The sequence below is a fragment of the Hypanus sabinus genome, chromosome 28, assembly GCF_030144855.1.
Source record: "Hypanus sabinus isolate sHypSab1 chromosome 28, sHypSab1.hap1, whole genome shotgun sequence".
Taxonomy (NCBI): domain Eukaryota; kingdom Metazoa; phylum Chordata; class Chondrichthyes; order Myliobatiformes; family Dasyatidae; genus Hypanus; species Hypanus sabinus.
Window position 1 is genome coordinate 32,299,282 of NC_082733.1, and position 18,454 is coordinate 32,317,735.

At 37.8% G+C, this 18,454-nt stretch overlaps 1 protein-coding gene across 4 annotated transcripts in view; it reads left to right on the plus strand.

The window, feature by feature from the left end:
- The window catches only part of fanci (FA complementation group I), an 87,616-nt gene that overhangs the window by 52,271 nt on the left and 16,891 nt on the right, over positions 1-18,454 (plus strand). For all 4 annotated transcript variants that reach the window (XM_059952884.1, XM_059952883.1, XM_059952885.1 and 1 more), the window contains exons 22-30: positions 3,311-3,432; positions 5,619-5,783; positions 8,000-8,179; positions 8,357-8,523; positions 10,923-11,002; positions 11,184-11,300; positions 14,307-14,358; positions 14,854-14,981; positions 17,625-17,693. In XM_059952884.1, coding sequence (XP_059808867.1) covers positions 3,311-3,432; positions 5,619-5,783; positions 8,000-8,179; positions 8,357-8,523; positions 10,923-11,002; positions 11,184-11,300; positions 14,307-14,358; positions 14,854-14,981; positions 17,625-17,693 — 1,080 coding nt within the window. The remainder of the gene's footprint in view (positions 1-3,310; positions 3,433-5,618; positions 5,784-7,999; positions 8,180-8,356; positions 8,524-10,922; positions 11,003-11,183; positions 11,301-14,306; positions 14,359-14,853; positions 14,982-17,624; positions 17,694-18,454) is intronic.

Here is an 18,454-nt window from a genome sequence, read left to right on the forward strand (position 1 = left end):
TTCTAAATTTGAATGATTACAGGCTTAAAGCTGCCAAATGCTCCTCATGTTAACTTCTTCATTCCCGAAATCATCCTCATGAACCTCTCCAATTATGTCACAATCTTTCTGAGATATGGGGACCAAAATTGTTAACAATACTCCGTGCAATCTGACTAGTGTCTTATAAAGCCTCAGCATTATCTCCTGGCATTTATATTCTATTCACCTTGAAATAAATACCAGCATTGCATTTGCCTTCTTTACCACAGACTCAACTTGTAAATTAACCTTCTGGGAGTCTTGCACAAGAACTCCTAAGCTCCTCTGCATCTCTAATATTTGAACTTTCTCCCCATTTAGGCAATAATCTGTACTACTGGTCCTTCTAGCAAAGTGTATTATCGTTCATTTCCCAACAGTGTATTCCATCTGCCACTTTTTTTGCCCATTCTTCCAATTTATCTAAGCCCTGCTGCAGTCGCATTGCTTCATCAGCACTACCTATGCCTTCACCTATCTTCGTATCATCCACACACTTTGCCACAAAGCCATCAATTCCATTATCTAAATCACTGACAAACAATGTGAAAAGTGGTGGTCCCAATGCTGATCCCTGAGGAACACCACTAGTCTGGCAGCCAACCAGAAAAGGTCCCCGTTATTTCCACTCAGTGTTTGGGCAGCCAACCAGAAAAGGCCCCCTTTATTTCCACTCATGTCTCCTGCCTCTCAGCCATTTTATCTTGTTAAGCAGCTTCATGTATGGCACCTTATTAAACGCCTTCTGAAAATCCACCCTGCTTGTTACTTCCTCAAAGTACAGGTTTGTCAGTTAAGATTTCCCTTCACAGAAACCATGTTGACTTTGACTTAATGTATCTTTAGTCTCCAAGTACCCTGAAACTTCATCCTTAATAATAGACTCCCAACACTTTCCCAACTGCTGAAGTTAGGCTAACTGGCCTATAATTCCCTTTTTTGCCTTCCTCCCTTCTTAAAGAGTGGAGTGACATTTGCAAATTTTCAGTCCTCCAGAATCAAGTGATTCTTGAAAGATTATAGCCAGTGCATCTGCTATATCTTCAGTCACCTCTCTGAACTCTGGTTGTAGTCCATCTGGCGCAGGAGACTTATCCACCTTAAGACCTTTGAGTTTGCCTAGCATTTTTTTTCTTTGTAATAGCAATGGCACTCACTACTGCTCCCTGACACTTGTGGACCCCTGGCACACTGTTAGTGTCTTCCACAGTGAACTTATTAAGTTCATCTGCCATTTCTTTGTCTCCCCCATTACTACATCTCCAGCATCATTTTCTCACGGTACAATATCAACTCTCACCTCCCTTTTACTCTTTAGTTCCCTACCCTTCTGAGCCACAGGGCCAGACTCAGTGCCAGAGGCACAGACACTGTTGCTTCCCCTAGCTAGGTTCCTCCCTCCAACCAACAGTACTCAAAATGGACTACTTATTGTCCAAGGGGACCGCCACAGAGGTGCTCTCCACTATCTGACATTCTCCTTTCCCTCTCCTGACAGTTACCCATTTAAGTCTCCTGTATTTTGGGGGTGACTACCTCCCTGTAGCTCTTGCTTGTCACCTCTTTATTTTCCTAAACAAGCCGAAGGTCATCGAGCTGCATTTTGATGCAGCTGGTGCAGCTGTGACCACTGGGGAGGCTGGTAGTCTCCTGGAAATCCCAGATCGGACACCTGAACAGAACATTGGCCCTGTAGGCATACTGTCTATTCTCGAGTTAAATAATAAATAAGGAATGAACTTGCCAACTTGCCTTGCTCCACCTGTTCTTGCTGGAGCCCTATTGAGCCAAAGCCTTACCACTCGTGAGTCAGACAGTATCCCTCTTTTATGGAGGCTGGGTTTTTAAAGCACTTCACCTGACTTGCGTGGGAATGCTTCTACTGCATCTGTGCGGTACTCCAGCCAACAGAAACATTAAGTTTGCATGTCATTTGCCAAATCTCTGAAGAATTTTGTACAATTTACTGAGGTCATCCCTTGTTCTTCTGAACCCCAGGCCTTGTCTGTCCAGTAAAGCAACAAATGTGTCATCCCAGGAATCATTTCGGAAACTTTCATTGCACTCCCTTTGCTGCAAGTGGAGGGTATCCTTTGCGAGTAAGACAGACCTGTTCACAGCAGGACCTTGTATAAGCACAGCAAGGTGTCTGCTGTCGTGCTCAAGCTGTTTTGCAGTACATGCCACTTAACATTTGCTTTCCAAATTACTTGCTGAACCCATAAATTAATCTACACTGTGTATAAAGACTTCCAGGTCTGTCCAATGCCAACACCTTTCTATATCTCACCTTATTTAAAAAAAAACAACCCAACATGTATATAGGTAAAATTCAAGTCAGTTTAAGCAATTTCAAGTTGATTATAGTAGTGAAGGTTACAACCATTTCAGCTTCCAAATTTGTGGATGCTGTCTGTTTTATGAATAGCTATTATTTCACCTTCTTTACCATGGCAAAGCATTTTGCAACCTTCTGAGTTGCTGTCCTGTTGTCTGCATACGGCACAGTTCAGATTTTAAAGCTACTTTGAATTGCATTACTGAAAATGAATCATCACCAAATTGTTCTGTCAATTCTGTTTATTAATTTAAATATTTTGATCACAACACAGCTTGGTCTCTTCAGTGTGGCTGAGTGGAACCCAGGTTGACACCATCTTTTTATTCCTAACATCATCTCGATAAACGATCACTGGCCTTTTTCAAAACTGTAGCTTGTGTAAGTTGAGGTGTCCTAAACTAAATGCATATTATTAAAATCCACTTATTAGCATTCTATTTAATTACAACAGTGACACATGGTTATAAATTTGTCACATATTTCAATGACGTTCATTTGCCCATTAATATTTTTCATTGTACTTTCTCTTTTAAGCCTGCTTTGCCGTGCATGGACTCCTAAACCTTTTATTCATGTTCTACCTTTTTGCTTCTTATTGGTTTCACTCCACCATTCTTACAGGAATCGTGGATTGGATTCACATTTGAACTGCTGCTGCCAGTTATTTAATTATTTTCTCCATTTACAGTTTTTGCTGCCCAATTCATTATCATCTATAAACTTGGATATGTGTACCTTGGCATTTAAATCTGGTCTGTATATCGTTGGGTAATCATGATGACTACACCTAGTCAGAGAATTCACGCTTCATAAGTGCAGTGTTTTGACTTTCCTAATTAGTTTCCACTATTTGATTGAACCACTATAGCTATTGCTTCCAATTCCATATAAGAATTTTATTTATTGTTCAAAATTTTCTCATGCCTTCTTTTTCAACCCTCCTTTTAGGACAAATCAGCAGATTTTTCATTAACGTCCAATGTAGGAATTAAAAATAATATCTATGCTGTTCTTGTAATGGGAGTCTTTGAAGTTCTGATGGAGTACAACTTTATGACCGGCAACTACAGGTATGCCACTGAAGTCATCTATCTTTTAAATTCAGCTGAATTAGTAGGCCAGACAGAGACACAACTTGTTTTAAGATTGCTAGACATTGCATGCGGCAGTCGCTGTGTAGCACTTTGAAACCATTAGCCCAGGTTATGTTATCAGGTCCTGCAAAGGAACTTGAACAGACACATTCTGAAGCAACATGAGATCTATTATGTCAATGGGAAAGGCTTTGAATGTGAGAGTTTTTCCTGTTCCTAATTTTTGTTTTGCAAATTGTAAATAGGTGATTTTTTAAAACTTTTAACATGTGCTTATATTTGAAAATATTTAACCTGATGTTGGAAGATATGTATGTACTTGCACTGTTTTATACTTGTAAGCTCTCAACAGTTTAAATAGCCTTTAAACCATAAAAATGCTTGTTTTTTTTTTGTTTTGAGTTGACATTTTGTTGTAAATTATAAGTGTTCCTAAATACATCATCTGATGTTTCTTTAATCCAGCAAAGCGCTATCATTTTGTGTGTGCCACTTTTTGTGTTGCTTTCAGTAATCTATTCTTTTAAATATGCTTTGATTTATATTTGCTTAGATTGTTACTTCCAAGAGCTCAGTGCAATTACCTTCTGTGTTGTGACAGCAAACAATTAGAGCAGGAATATTGTACAATGATGTGTTAGTCTTTCTTAACTATTGTTATCATTATATCTGATGAACAAATCTTCATTCTAAGATATTGAAAGTCAACCAGATCTTGTACTCCTAGCATCTACCATTCCATTTAGTTCAATAACATGACCCTACTATGAATAAAATATAATCATACTCAGCAATGATAACATCAAAGCAACAATGTAGGTAGCACGAGTGTATGGTAATGTTGCAACTATACCACTAATGATGTTTTGCATTTGGAGACGTAAAGGAAATAAAAGGTTAAGGTAATTGGTGGAAAGTATAGAAGGGATGTTGGAGGTAGTTTCTTTTTGTTCGGCCAACGATAAGTGCATTTCATCTAAGGGACATTTAAGAGACCCTTAGTAGGGTACATGGATGAAAGAAAAATGGAAGGCTATTTGGTGGAGATGGGTTAGATTAATCTCAATTGACTGAAATGTTGGCACGACTTCATAGGCTGAAGGGCTGTCTTGTGTGCTGTAGTGTTAGATAATTATGATTCAGTTTGTAATCGCCTTTTAGCTGGAGCTTTAAGCAATTATTTCAGATATCTTTATAATTTCAAGTAAAATTAAAAAGCATGATTACAGTTGCATGATAGTATAGAAATTCTGGTTGCTCAATTCTATACAAATAAGTTTTCTGTAATTTAATCATAGTTTTTGGACCAAACTTATATGACTCCAGAAACTGAACTAGGTATTTCTGCTGTGAAGAGCACTTGAACTGGTGATCTATTTTCCACGTTAGTTGCATACAAGGAGACTAATGTTTTCTTGTAAAACCCTTATTTGGAGCACTGCAGTATTATTATTTGACCCATGTGGTTCTGAGGACATCTGTTGTTTTGCATCCTCAGAACGCAATAGGGCTTTAATAGCATTAATGTTTCTATAGCAATGTTTATTTTTAACTTACTCCCTTGAAGCCGACGTCACAGCATCCTGTATTTATTACTTTCCTTCCTTGTGTAACCATAACTCCATACCTTTTTCTGGTCCCTTGAACACCATTATTCTCTTGAGATCCATCATCGTATCCCACCCAATTATCAGCCTCTATCACTGCCACTCTGCTCTTCTCCCACCTCCCATCCTGCCTCACATTATGATCCATGATTCCAATTTACAACTAGGCACCCATTCCATTGACCTGACTACCCGTCTCTTCTCTCCCCAACCCCCGTGCTCACCTACACCCCTCCTGAACTACCTCAGTCTTGCTCTTGGATTTTCTTTTAACTTCCCTTTCTGAACTCTGCAGTGATGCAGTATGCTGTGGAAAATAAGTATGGTGCATCATTGGTGCCTGAAGCTTTGAGTTCGGGTAATACTGACTGGAGGACATAGCTCTAACCAAAAGAGCTGTTGGCAAACTGCATTATGGTGGCTTGACACACCACTGAATTTGCTTTGCTTGGTAATCTATTTAATTGTGTCTGGATCTAATGAAATACACTTTGTGTTTTTGAAGCCTATTATCTTGATGGTAAGAAACTAAAATTGTTTATCTTCTTGTTGTAGTGCAAATCGATTTGAAGATGTTATAAGTCTCTTCAACAGTTACCACAAACTTTCCGAACTTTTGAAAGAGAAATCTGGAAAAGGCAAATCTCTCTCATCCAATAAAGCAATTAGGAGTCTTCTAACCTTCAGTTTCGTCTCTAGCTTGCTGACAGCACTTTTCAGGTAGTATAGGCCCGTGCAATAACCCTACAGACCTACAGAAGGGAATTCCTGCATGTGCTAGAAAATACTTGTACACAAATGAGAGTTTTCCAAGCTATGAAAATATGCACATTATGCTGTGTTGTAACCTTTATATTTATTCTGAAGCCAATCAAAAACATATACTGATGTTTGAAAATTAACGTTACACAATTTAACAGCATTGTCTTCAAAATAGAATGCATGCTGCATGATTTATGAGGATTAGGTTATGAACACAATGTTTTTGTTGGTTTTTGAACATTTCTATGTATTAGGAATACAGGATGTCCCTTTAGAAAAGAAATGAAGAATTTCTTTAGTCAGAGGGTGGTAAATCTGTGGAATTCATTGCCACAGATGGCTGTGGAAGCCAAGTCAAATATACAAAGCAGAGACTGAATTGTAAGGGCATTCAAAGATTATGGGAAAAAGACAGGAGAATGGGTTGCGAGGGATAATGAATCAGCCATGATGGAATGGCAGGGCAGACTTGATGGGCCAAGTGGCCTAATAATGAGGTCTTAGAATGATAATATGAAAGCCTCACTTCTTTAGCAAATAGTTTTTATCTCTTCTTATCTCTGTATAAAATCAATAGTTCATCTCTCTGCTTACACACTAAAGTAAGTGTGTTATGAGCTAAATGCAGTAACTTTGCTCTGGAAATGACATGCTTTGTGAAACCCAAATATCAAGAGCTGGCAGTATTGGGTTTAGAAACATAAACTTGTATGCTTTGAAGAACTGCATCAGTGACTTGGGGATTTCTGTCTAAGGCAATTGTATATTAGTGCATAATTGAGAACTGTGAATGTTAACTGAAATACATATGAATAAAATTGGGAAGGCAACTGGGAAACATTGTAGTGAAGGATTCCATCTGAAGTATTAATCTGTCATTTTCTTTGTTACTGTTCATTATGTGAATAATACATTTTACTGTAATTTGCTCTGTACTTTTTTTGGTAACTGTGCTAATAGTGATTTTAAGATGAACTTGATTTGAAAATGCCATTCCCTGGTTCTTAGCTCTCTTGTACATTAACTTTTTCTAGTTGAATGATAACACTTTGTTATGACAATTAGCAGAACATTTGTTTCTCCCCAACAAATTTCTGAATGCAAATATAGTTCCCTGTGAGTGCTCAATGAAACATTTATTTTTAAAATCATGAGCTATAATTTTCCCCTCAATTACTTTCCATTTATCTCTTGAAGGGTTTGTTTATTTTTTTGAATGCAATACTGATCCATAAGTTAAAGTTAGTTGTCTTAACTTATGGTAAAATGGCTTCTAAGACATCAGAAGGCCTTCATCTGAATTGTAAAAGATTTGCACCTCTTAAATTGACTGGCAAGCATTTGCTACGTAGTCCTGTCAAGCACAGCTCTTCTTGTACACATCTGGGCACTGAGTGTAGACCCGTAATACAAATTTATTTATTTATTTTATTTTGAGGTACAACATGGTGACAGGCCTTTCCAGCCCAATGAACCCAGACTGCTAATTACACCCAAGTGACTTTGAACTGGCAAACACCAAGGAATTTAAAGTTGCTGACCCTCCCCACCTCTGATACCCTGATGAGGACTGGCCTCCTTTCATTACTTTCAAAGATAATTTATAATTTGTGGTAGATGAAAAATGGTGACAGATTGCTGCTTGTTAGAGGCCATCCCAATCTGATCTTGTGCTTGGTTGACATAGTGTGCGTAGTCTTGAACATTTTATGGCTAGTAATGAGGAAGCAGCTTAACCTTTTCTCTCCATGATCATAAAAGTACCAAGCTTAATTCTAGAATTCCAACTTCTTTTCTGTATTGAGAGCACCCGTTTCCACATAGTGGGAACAATTTGACATCAAACTTTCACGTCTATAAAAGTAATGCTGAAGAATGACGCTTTTTACTTGTCCATCAGGCATGAAGTGCTCTTAATTTCCCAAAAATCTCCTGTTGTGTTCAGTATTTCCTGATCTTTGACCAGGATCAGTAACATTTGGACAAGTGTGAGCTCTTTAGCTTAGGCCAGATCTTAACATCACCTTCATTAATCTTCCTTCTTAATATATCCCTTGAAACCATTAACCTACCTAAATAATTTAGGACTCCCAGCAATAAAGTTGACTGCATGTTACCAAACATTTTTTTTTAAATAAATTTCTAAACGGATGTTTCCTTCTCTTTTTTTTCAGAGATAATGCACAGAGCCACGAGGAGAGTTTGTCTATTTTGCGCTCTAGTAATGAGTTCATGCGTTACGCCGTAAGCATAGCTTTACAGAAAGTACAGCAACTTGAAGAGACGGGACAGGCAGATGGACCAGATGGACAAAATCCTGAGAAGACATTCAAATACCTTTGTGACATTACTCGGTAAAGCAACATCTTTTGCATGTCCACAGAATTCAATAATATTGAATTTCCAAAGCACACTTGTATAATTATCTTTCACTTCTGGTTGTAATGGTAGTTGCAAATATTGGAATTCTATTGTTGAGAAAAGGTGCAACCTGTACGATTACCAGCATTTATTTATTTGTTGTACATCAGTGTTCTGCTTTGGAGGTATACTTCAATTCCATCAGCAGTGGAAGAATCTGGAAAGAAAGAGAGAGGAAGAACTATTTCATTGCTATGTTTGGATGGATTACTGCGCATATTTAGCACAGTGCAACACAGATATCAAAACAAAATTCAACAGTTCTTCATTGCAATAGGTCAGTAGACATGCCCATAATTTTTATTGCTTGCAACAAACCTTCACAGTTTGTAAACAGAATTGGGTCCCTATTTGATTATAGATTTCAAGGCAATGTGATCGCCAGACTGGATCAGCAGGTAAATAAAGAAAACCAGTCAGATGTTGAAAGTTTTAATGTTGTAGTCCCCTAGAATACAGATACTAATTTAAGTGACTTATTAATACTAAAGAGTGTGATAACCATGTAAATTAAGTTAATGAGCACCTACCTAATAGTTTACATTGGTTCATTTCAAAAATGTTCTTTTTGTGTTTTTGAAAGATTATGGGCTCAAACCCCAAATCGACTGAGACTTTGATGTATTATTTCTTTACTTTCTCTTTCCTTCTGTTAGCGTTATGTATATCGTATCTGTATATGAGTGACTCTGTGGTTACTGCTATTCATCCATCACGTAGACGCAGCCATATTTTTATGCGTTGTCCCATTGCTGCATTTGGTTCCCATTTTCCTTTCCAAGTAAAAGAATGGTGACTTAAATTTGAAGACGGGTCAAAGCTGTAATATGTAGCTGCTCTGTATATTTGCTTTGTGTTAGCAAATTTGATTATGTCTGAAGTTGTTCGATGAGATTCATTTAGTTTTCTAGTTTTCATTTGACTGCTTGCTGTTGACTTGGAGTTCCCTGTGAGCTGTTCTTTATGAAAATAATGTTCCATTCGTTCCTTCCCACTAATCTCCCTTCTGGCGTATATCCCTTTAAGCAAGAGAAATGCTACGTCTGCCCATTCACCTCCTCACTCACCTCCATTCAGGGCACCAAACAGTCCTTCCAGGTGAGACCACACTTCACCTGTGAATCTTTGGGATCATCTGTTGTATCTGGTGCTCTCAATATGGCCTCATTTACATTGATAAGAAAGATTGCATTGTTGAGCACCTCGGCTCCATCCACTAAAAATGAAGTTTCCCAGTGGCCAATCATTTTAATAACTATCCCCATTCCCATTCCAACATTTCAGTCCATGGCCGCCACCTTCTCCCAAGATGAGGCCACTCTCCTGATAGAGAAAAAACACCTGATATACCATCTAGGTAGCCTCCAACTTGATGGCATGAACATTGATTTCTCCTTCTGGTAATTTTTTCTTCTATTTCCCTCTTCTTCAATTCCCCACTCTTACCTCTTCTCCCCACCTGCCTATAATGTTCATCTGCTGCCTCTCCTCCTTCCCTTTCTTCCATGGTCAACTCTCCTTTCCTGTCTTAAGATTCCTTCTTCCCCACCCCTTTACCTTTCCCACTAACCTGGCATCACCTATCACCTTCTAGCTATCCTCCCTCCCCTCCACCCCATCTTTTTATTCTGGCATTTTCCCTTTTCTTTTCCAGTCCTAATGAAGCGTCTCCATCCTAAACGACAACTGTTTATTCATTTTCATAGAAGCTGCTTGATCATCTAGCATTTTGTGCATTTTACTCTGAATTTTCAGCATCTGTAGAATCACTTGTGTTAATATTTCATTGTTGCCTAGTATTTTAGGGTGGTGAAATATTTGACTTATTAACTTTATCTTTCTTTCATATGCCATTTCCACCCAGATTACTAACTGACAAGCAATATAAAAATAAACCTTTCTTTTGAGAACCTGTGAACATTAATTACCCCTACTTCAATTTTTAAAATGCTTACTTGGTGTTATGAGCTGTGAATTGAAGATTAAGAAATTTTGTGAGATTGGGCAAGAACTAAACAAGATAGAAAAAGAAAAAGTTACGGCAGTGCTCAAACTGCAACTAGATCTAAGTTTAACTATGTTTCCCTTTCAATAAAATAGTGAAATAATTTGATGTATATTTGAGAACAATTATTGGGTCAGTATGAATGAAACTAGCTCTGCAGCTTCTTTCTTCATACCTTCCCCCTTATCTGGCTTCAGCTATCATCTTCCAGCTTGCACTCCTACCTCAATCCCCACCTTCTTACTCTGGCTACCTCCCTCTTCCTTTCCAGTCCTGATTAAGGGTGTCAGCTCAAAATGGTGCCTGTTTATTTCCCTCCATGGATCCTGCCCGACTTGCTGAGCTCTTCCAGTATTTTTTGTATGTTGCTCTGGATTTCTAGCAACTGCAGAATCTCTTTTGTGTTTATTCTCTGCAATCCACCTTTGGTTACTCTGATGGGATAATTCCACACCTGCTTTCCAGTATCCAGTAAGAAAATGTCTGAAGGACCAATATTAAGAGAAATATGCACCTGACCAAAGTTGTAAGTCTTTTGGAAATTCCAAATATTCCCATTGGCTTCTTGAAGATTAATTAATGAGAGAATGTATCAGCTATGTTTTATAAACATTAATCTTTTTGGAAAGGAGAAAATGGAGAGCAAACTGTTTTGTGAATTTTATATTTAGATGTGATGAGTGATGGAGAAGAAGAGCAGGAGGGCATCAATATTACCGAGAAAGCAGCTTTCCACATCAGACAGTTCCAAGTAAGTAGTGCTGCTTTCAAATTAAGGCTGTTTATCTTCCTATAGCATAATTGTACCCCTGCAACAGTATGTAGTAAATAGATCATATTTATGGTTCAAATTGTGAATGTGTGATTACCCTTTAATGCGATCAGCAAATGGAAAATAAAAAAGATTTTTGTTCTGTTCCATTTGCTGTCAGAGATCTCTTGTGACACAACTGAGTGGAAATGAAGAGGATTTTAACAGCAAGGAAGCACAGCTTTTAGTGAGCATATTGTCAACACTCTCCCGGCTATTAGAACCGACATCTGAACAAGTATGTAAACATTAAGTATGACAGCTGTTTCTAGTTCCTCACCAGTGAGTTAGATCATCGAAACAAAAGCACACTTCTATTTTCCCTATTGTTTTGTGATCAAGGAGATGAATGTTAGAAATAGGGAGTGAATTGTTCTCGTAGCACTTCTTCAGCACTAACGTGTCGGATAGTACAAACAGAAGAAGCTATTTCCATTATTTAATCTAACCTTTTGTAATAGACTTGAGATAAGAGGTAACTCTGTACATATATGTGCAAAGATTTTCTGGCTTCTGCAGGAGTCCATTTTAATAATTGATTAATTTTGCTCTGTAAGGGCAATTGTAATCAAGACCATTGAGTCCTGTAGCCACATCCTGCTGAAAAACTGGACTGCAATAAGCCACATCACAGAGGAGTTTCATCTTCTAGTTTGGATTTGAACCTTGGTGCCAGAGACAAATAATCACAAGGCCACCTTAAGATCATAAGACAGAGACGCAGAATTAGGCCATTCAGTCTGTCAAGTCTTTTCTGCCATTCCATCATGGCTGATTTATTATCCCTCTCCATCCCATTCTCCTGCCTTCTCCCTGTACCCTTCAACATCCTTGTGAATCAAGAAGCTATCAACCTTTACTTTAAATATACCCAAGGACTTGGCCTCTACAGCCGTCCATGGCAATGAATTCCACAGATTCACTATCTGTTTAGTTTTCTGGAAGTTACAAACAATGGAAATTTGATGTAATGGTGCACAGAATGAAAATCAGACTCCTTGAAACTGTACAACAAGTATGCGAGACTCAGGGTTGCAAATAAAATGATTATATGAAATCTCTAAGATTAGTGTTAAAGGGCTTGATAACTTAGTAAAGCAATTGGTGCTACACTGTTCATAATATGTATTTGTGTTTGCCTGTGGTGATAGAACTAGGTTTAGTAAAAGACAGTAACAAATCTGCCTTTCAGTGGAGATTCCTAATTAACCCTCCATGCAGAAAACACAGTTCTTTTCACTTCTTTTAAAACTTGTCACACAATAAATACAATAAATTTTCCATTGAGCACAGTCAGTTTTAAGAGTGTGGCATATAAACAAGTATTTCAGTTCCTCGCTCCAGCAGCAAAACTATTCATTTATAGTCCAGACCTTGGCTCAATCTCTTAATGGGCTGTAACAAAAGTACTTTTTTCAGGAAGTTCAAGAGAACCACAGTTTTGAGTGTGAGTAATAATCTATGAGAAGGAGCAAGAAAACAAGAACATGTTTCCCAGCATTATCTAGTCTTTGGGCTATAGATTAGTGCTCTTAGGTTTATAAAACATTGCTGTCGATTGCTTCCCATGAACTTTATGGGGAGAAAAATTCATTACAGTCTGAGGCAGGCCAAGGTCTGCACTGTGAATAAATAGATTAGCTGCTGAAGCCAGGATCTTGAGTCAGAGTCCAAAGTACTTGTTTATTCCCCACTCTCTTTAAACTTGCTGTGCTCCCTGGAAATGTTATATATTTTAACTATATGACATGTAAACAAAAAGGGTGTAAAAGAATTTATTTATTTGCATGGAGGGGTAATGATTCCAACATTCCAGACTAACACCTTGTCTTACAAATTTTCATTTTGTGTCACACGTTTTAGCATATGACAAGGTGAAATCAAACTTAACTCTTTACTCACCTGGACCCTGCCCACCACTCCCCCGCCCCCCCCCCCCCGCCCCCAGCTCCTATTCCTGACTAATAAATGAGGCAGATGCCAGGCCATCAGGACTTCTGAACAATCAGTTGCTGTATTGTTGGTGTTTTACTAAAGGGAAGGCCCAATTTGCATTGTTCTTCAAATGTCAACCCCTTCAACTCAGGAATCAACCTAATAATTCCTCTGTAAATGGTCTCCAGTGCAAACAGTGCCATCGATTTGTAGACCAAAACTGATCAACATTCATTTATTTGTCACACGTACTTTGAAACGTACAGTTAAATGAGCTGTTTCTGTTAACAACCAACACAGCCCAAGTGTGCTGGGGGCAGTCGGCAAGCGTTGCCAAACATTCTGGGCACCAACGTAGCATGTCCACAATGTTCAGCAGAGTAACTGCAACAAAACAAGTCCCTATCCTTTCTCCCATCCACCCACTCACCCATTCCTCTGACCCCAGAACAGGCTGGGCTTCCGGCCTGCATTGGATTCATGGACATAGGCCTGACACTTACCCAGAGGCCTTGCAAACTTAGAGCTTTGGCCACCAGGCCTTGAATGTATGTGATACTCCACACGTTGAATCATCAGCAACCTGTAATGTTGCATGGAAATGTTCCCAGTTTTATATCCTATAATGGTCAACATTCAATTAGCTTTCAGAATTTCCTAACCTTCCAGAGACGTGGTGATAGTGAATTCCAAAGATTTAGAACTATCCAATAAAGTAATTTATTCTCATCTTTGTTTTGAAATTTCTGACTGTATAACTATGATAATTCCCCTACTGCCAACTGGTCACTTTAACAAGTTTGACATCTGTTTCTCTAATGCAGTATGAGACTGAATATGGTTGAGGTGAGATCGGTCCCATTCAAATTTTCCCTATGGATAATTGCCGTGATGTTTTGTTAGAAACAAAAAGAACTACTCTGCTTCCAGGTTTTCTTTTAATGGATAATATGCAGGGAAGAAAATAACTTGGAAAAACAATAAGGTACTTAAGAAACATAGTAACCACAATGACAGTGAACAGTTTCAGAAAAGTAGTCACGAAAGAGGTATTCTTAGAATAACAGTGCAGATTAATATCTCTTTCTGTGCATTAAATATGTTACTATGGCAATGCTACTTTCCTTTGGCAGCCCATTAGTTTTATTATATTGGAGCTGAAAAGGGTATAAAAGGTCTTGTATTTTTAATAAAACGTCTGCAAGTTTATTTATTGCAATCCAGGATATCTATTTCTTAATTTGTTAATTGAAAAGTGAAAAGCATTGATTATCAACTGAATGACGCGAACTGCCTTTTTTTTTGATAGTTTGCTCAAATGTTAATGTGGACAATAAAGATTTGCAAAGAAAGTAATTTAGGTAAGAATACTTAAAACATTAATCTGAGAAGAGTAATATTTGCAGATAAGATAGAAAATGATAGAAATAAATTGTCAGTCTGTTGCCATTTGTGAAGGTGAACACAGGTTAAATTTTCAACTAAGATGGGAAAACATCATTATTGATGAGGCTGGGGGAGGTGGTAGTGAATAAACTGCCTGAAGTGTATCTTTTATTACATGTGAATCAGTAATATTAGATTTATTAAGATTTTTTTCTAAAGTTATAGATAAATGCAATTAATGAATAACATTATAAAATATTACTAGAAGATTATATTTTCTGTAAGGAGGTGGTGCATGTCAGACTTAAACATGTTACGCATGGGGGTCAAGCAAAATCTTAAAGTGAATTCTTAAATGAAACAGAATGCTGTTGTGATCAGTTTTGTCCATAGTCTTCAAATGTGTCAAGGGAATTAGCATTTTTGTAATGGGACATTTGGTATAACAAAATGTTTTGTTGGATCTGCAGAAGATGTACAATTCTGTAAAGGATTGATGAGCATGATGTTCAGTCTGCATGTTCTGTGTAAGAGTCCAGTGAGCTTACTCCAAGAACTATCTCGAGACATTCACAGCCGCTTGGGTGATATTGATCAGGTATTTACTGTGTCCAAGGAAGAGTGGAATCTATCTAGAGACATGAGAGATGGAAGATGCAGGAATATACAGCAAGAAGCTGTTGGAGCCATTCTGTGGATCTCTGAGCATCTGTAGAGAAAGAGATTGTCAACCTGATAATGTCAATTGATTCTCCCGCCGCCCCCCCCCCACCCACACCCTTAAACAGATGCTGCTTGACCTGTTGAAAACCTCCAGTAGAGTTTTTTTTTGTTGAAGATGACCTTTGAGCCAGCTAGATTGTTTGCATAGTCTGAATTGCCTTGGTCTTCATGTACAATAGGAATCAACTTGACTTCCTTCCACTTTTGATGTAACCATGGTGAAACTTCAATTGGGCTTTAAGATCAAAAACAGTTAACTGGAAACCAGAAGGAAAGTTTTTCCTCTGCTATCACCACAGCCTTTTGATAATGCGTGCAGTAATTAAGTTCGCATTTTTGAATGATTGTATCTAATTGTTGGGATTTTATACCACAAATTCAGCAAATACTACTTCAAATCATATAATTCAAATTGTACTAGCAAAAATCAAGACAGCATATTGTTTGACCATTTGAGTATCAATCATGGCATATAATAATTCCTGGATTTTAGACATTGGTTTTATAATATTAAAGCCAATTCATTTCTTTAATTGGGGTTCCCAGTATGTCTGCTAATTTAAGATTTATTTTTTTTACGAAGTGTTGTGAAGAAACTTTAAACATTTTAATAACACGTCTAAATAACTATAGTATGTTCTAGCAATAAATATGTATCCAATACATTGGTATGTCTTCATTTACATACACTATAGTTTATAATTTCAGAAAGTCATTGTGTATTTTGGAAATATTAAAGCAATCAGTAACTTGTTGTTGTAAATTGTTTTTTAAGTATCTTGAGAAAGACTGTTTGACACTGCAACATTTCTAAACACCTAGTACAAAAATTTTTTAATGGAGCATAGCATCCTGACTGAATAGTTAGTATTTTTGATCAGTTGAATTTGACCATAAATTGTTGGCATCTGATTAAATACTAATATCCTTTCAGTCTTGTAGACTATGCTGATTCCTAGATAATAAAAAATTGAGGGTGAGATAGAAATACTCCAGCCCCTCTGGTTGATGATTTGATGACCACAGACCCTCTTCATGTCCATTGATGCAGTTAGACCATGAGACATAGGAACAGAATTAGGCCATTTGGCCCACTGAGTCTACCTACACCATTTAATTATAATTGATTTATTTTACCTCTCAACTTCATTCTCCTACCTTCACTCTGTAACTTTTCTGAAGCCTTTACTAATCAAGAACTTTTGAACTTCTACTTTAAATATACCCAGTGACTTTATCTCCACAGCCATCTGTGGCAATGAATTCCACTGACTCACCACCCTCAGGCTGAAGAAATTCCTCTTCTTCTCAGATGTAAAAGAACATATTTCAATTCTGAGGCTGTGCCCTCTGATTCTAGTCTCTCTCACTATTGGAAGCATCCTCTCCACATCCACTCTAACTGGATCTTTTAATATTCAGTAGGTTTCAATGAAATCCATCCTCCTTCTAAACTTCAATGAGTACAGGGCCAAAGATGTTAAATGCTTCTAGTGCGTTAATCCTTACCATAGAACGCTACGGCACACTACAGGCCCTTCAGCCCTCCATGTTTTGCCGAACCATATAATCCTTAAAAAAAAAAGTACTAAACCCACACTACCCCATAACCCTCCATTTTTCTTTCTTCCATGTGTCTGTCCAGAGGCTCTTAAATACCCCTAATGTTTTGGCCTCCACCACCATCCCTGGCAAGTCATTCCAGGCACTCACAACCCTCTGTGTAAAATACTTACCCCTGATGTCTCCCCTAAACTTCCCTCCCTTAATTTTGTACATATGCCCTCTGCTTGCTATTGGTGCCCTGGGAAACAGGTACTGACTATCCACCCTATCTATGCCTTTCATAATCTTGTAGAATTCTATCGTCCCCTCTCATTCTTCTGTGCTCCAAAGAGAAAAGTCCCAGCTCTGCTAACCTTGCTTCATATGACTTGTTCTTCAATCCAGACAACATCCTGGTAAATCTCCTCTGTACCCTCTCTATAGTTTCCACACCCTTCCTATAATGAGGTGACCAGAATTGAACACAATACTCTTAAGTTATACTAAGCTATACTCTTACATTCCCAGGATCATTCTTGTAAACCTTCTGGACTCTGTGCAATGCCAGCACATCCTTTCATAGATATGGGGCCCAAAACTGCTCACAATACTCCATATAATTACTGAACTAAACATTTAGGATTAGAGGTTTTAGTCTGAAATATGGAAGGCTTTTTTTTTTGTAATTGTTTTCAACTTTGAAGCAGTGCTGTGTTATGAACTTTCTCATTTAATCATCTGAAGAAAGTTGTTTCACAGAAATAAACAATATCTTTTTTAAATTGGAAATTGTAATGAAACGCATTTGAGTTTGGTTTACAATTTCACCAGAATTGTAAAATATTTATTTTTGATGCTAGTATACATATATATGTTTATATAAATATACATTCGAATGATACTTATCCCATACTGTGCATGTTACTTTGCTGTTCACTCAAACATGACTATGTTGCTTGCTTGTCTTCTCTAGGATGTTGAAATAGATGAAGAATCCCACTTTGCCATAGTGAACTCGAAGACTGCAGCTCCAACTGTGGTGGTAAACACGTTATATCTATTGGGTCTATTGAGAAAACAGCTATACTTACAGCAATAGCACGTGAATATTTCATTCACACGCAGGCAATGTTGAGGAAATTCTGAATGATAAACAAAGAAACCTAGTGGGGATAAATGATTTTGGTTTAAGAGGATTTGACATGAGATGGAGATCGCAAAACAAAAGTGGCTTAAAATTATTTCCACATAGAGGTGAAGACCGGCCTGTTGTGCTATACTGACCTTCATAACAGCTTGTGAGAATCTTGTTTCTTTTTTCCTTTCGCTGCCTTAGCAATCCAACTCATACTGATCCACTGGCCATTGCCATGTTATTTTTACACCAAGAGGCCACTTTGTTAGGTACTCCTGTTCATTTGCTCATTAATGCAAATATCTAATTAACCAATTATGTGGCAGCAACTCAATGCATAAAAGCTTGCAGACATGGTCAATTGCTGTTCAGACTAGACATCAAGATGGGGAAGAAATGTGATCTAAGTGACTTTGATGGTGAAATGATTTTTGGTGCCAGACGGGATGATTTGAGTATCTTAGAAACTGCTGGTCTCTTGGGATTTTCATGCACAATAGTCTAAAGTTTTCTGAGAATGGTGCCAAAAGCAAAAAGCAAATCCAGTTCTGTCAGCAAAAATGCCTTGTTAATGAGAGTGGTCAGAGGAGGATGGCCAGTCTGGTTCAATCTGACAGCGAAGTGACAGCAAATCAGATAATTAGGTGTCACAAAAATAGTTTGCAGAA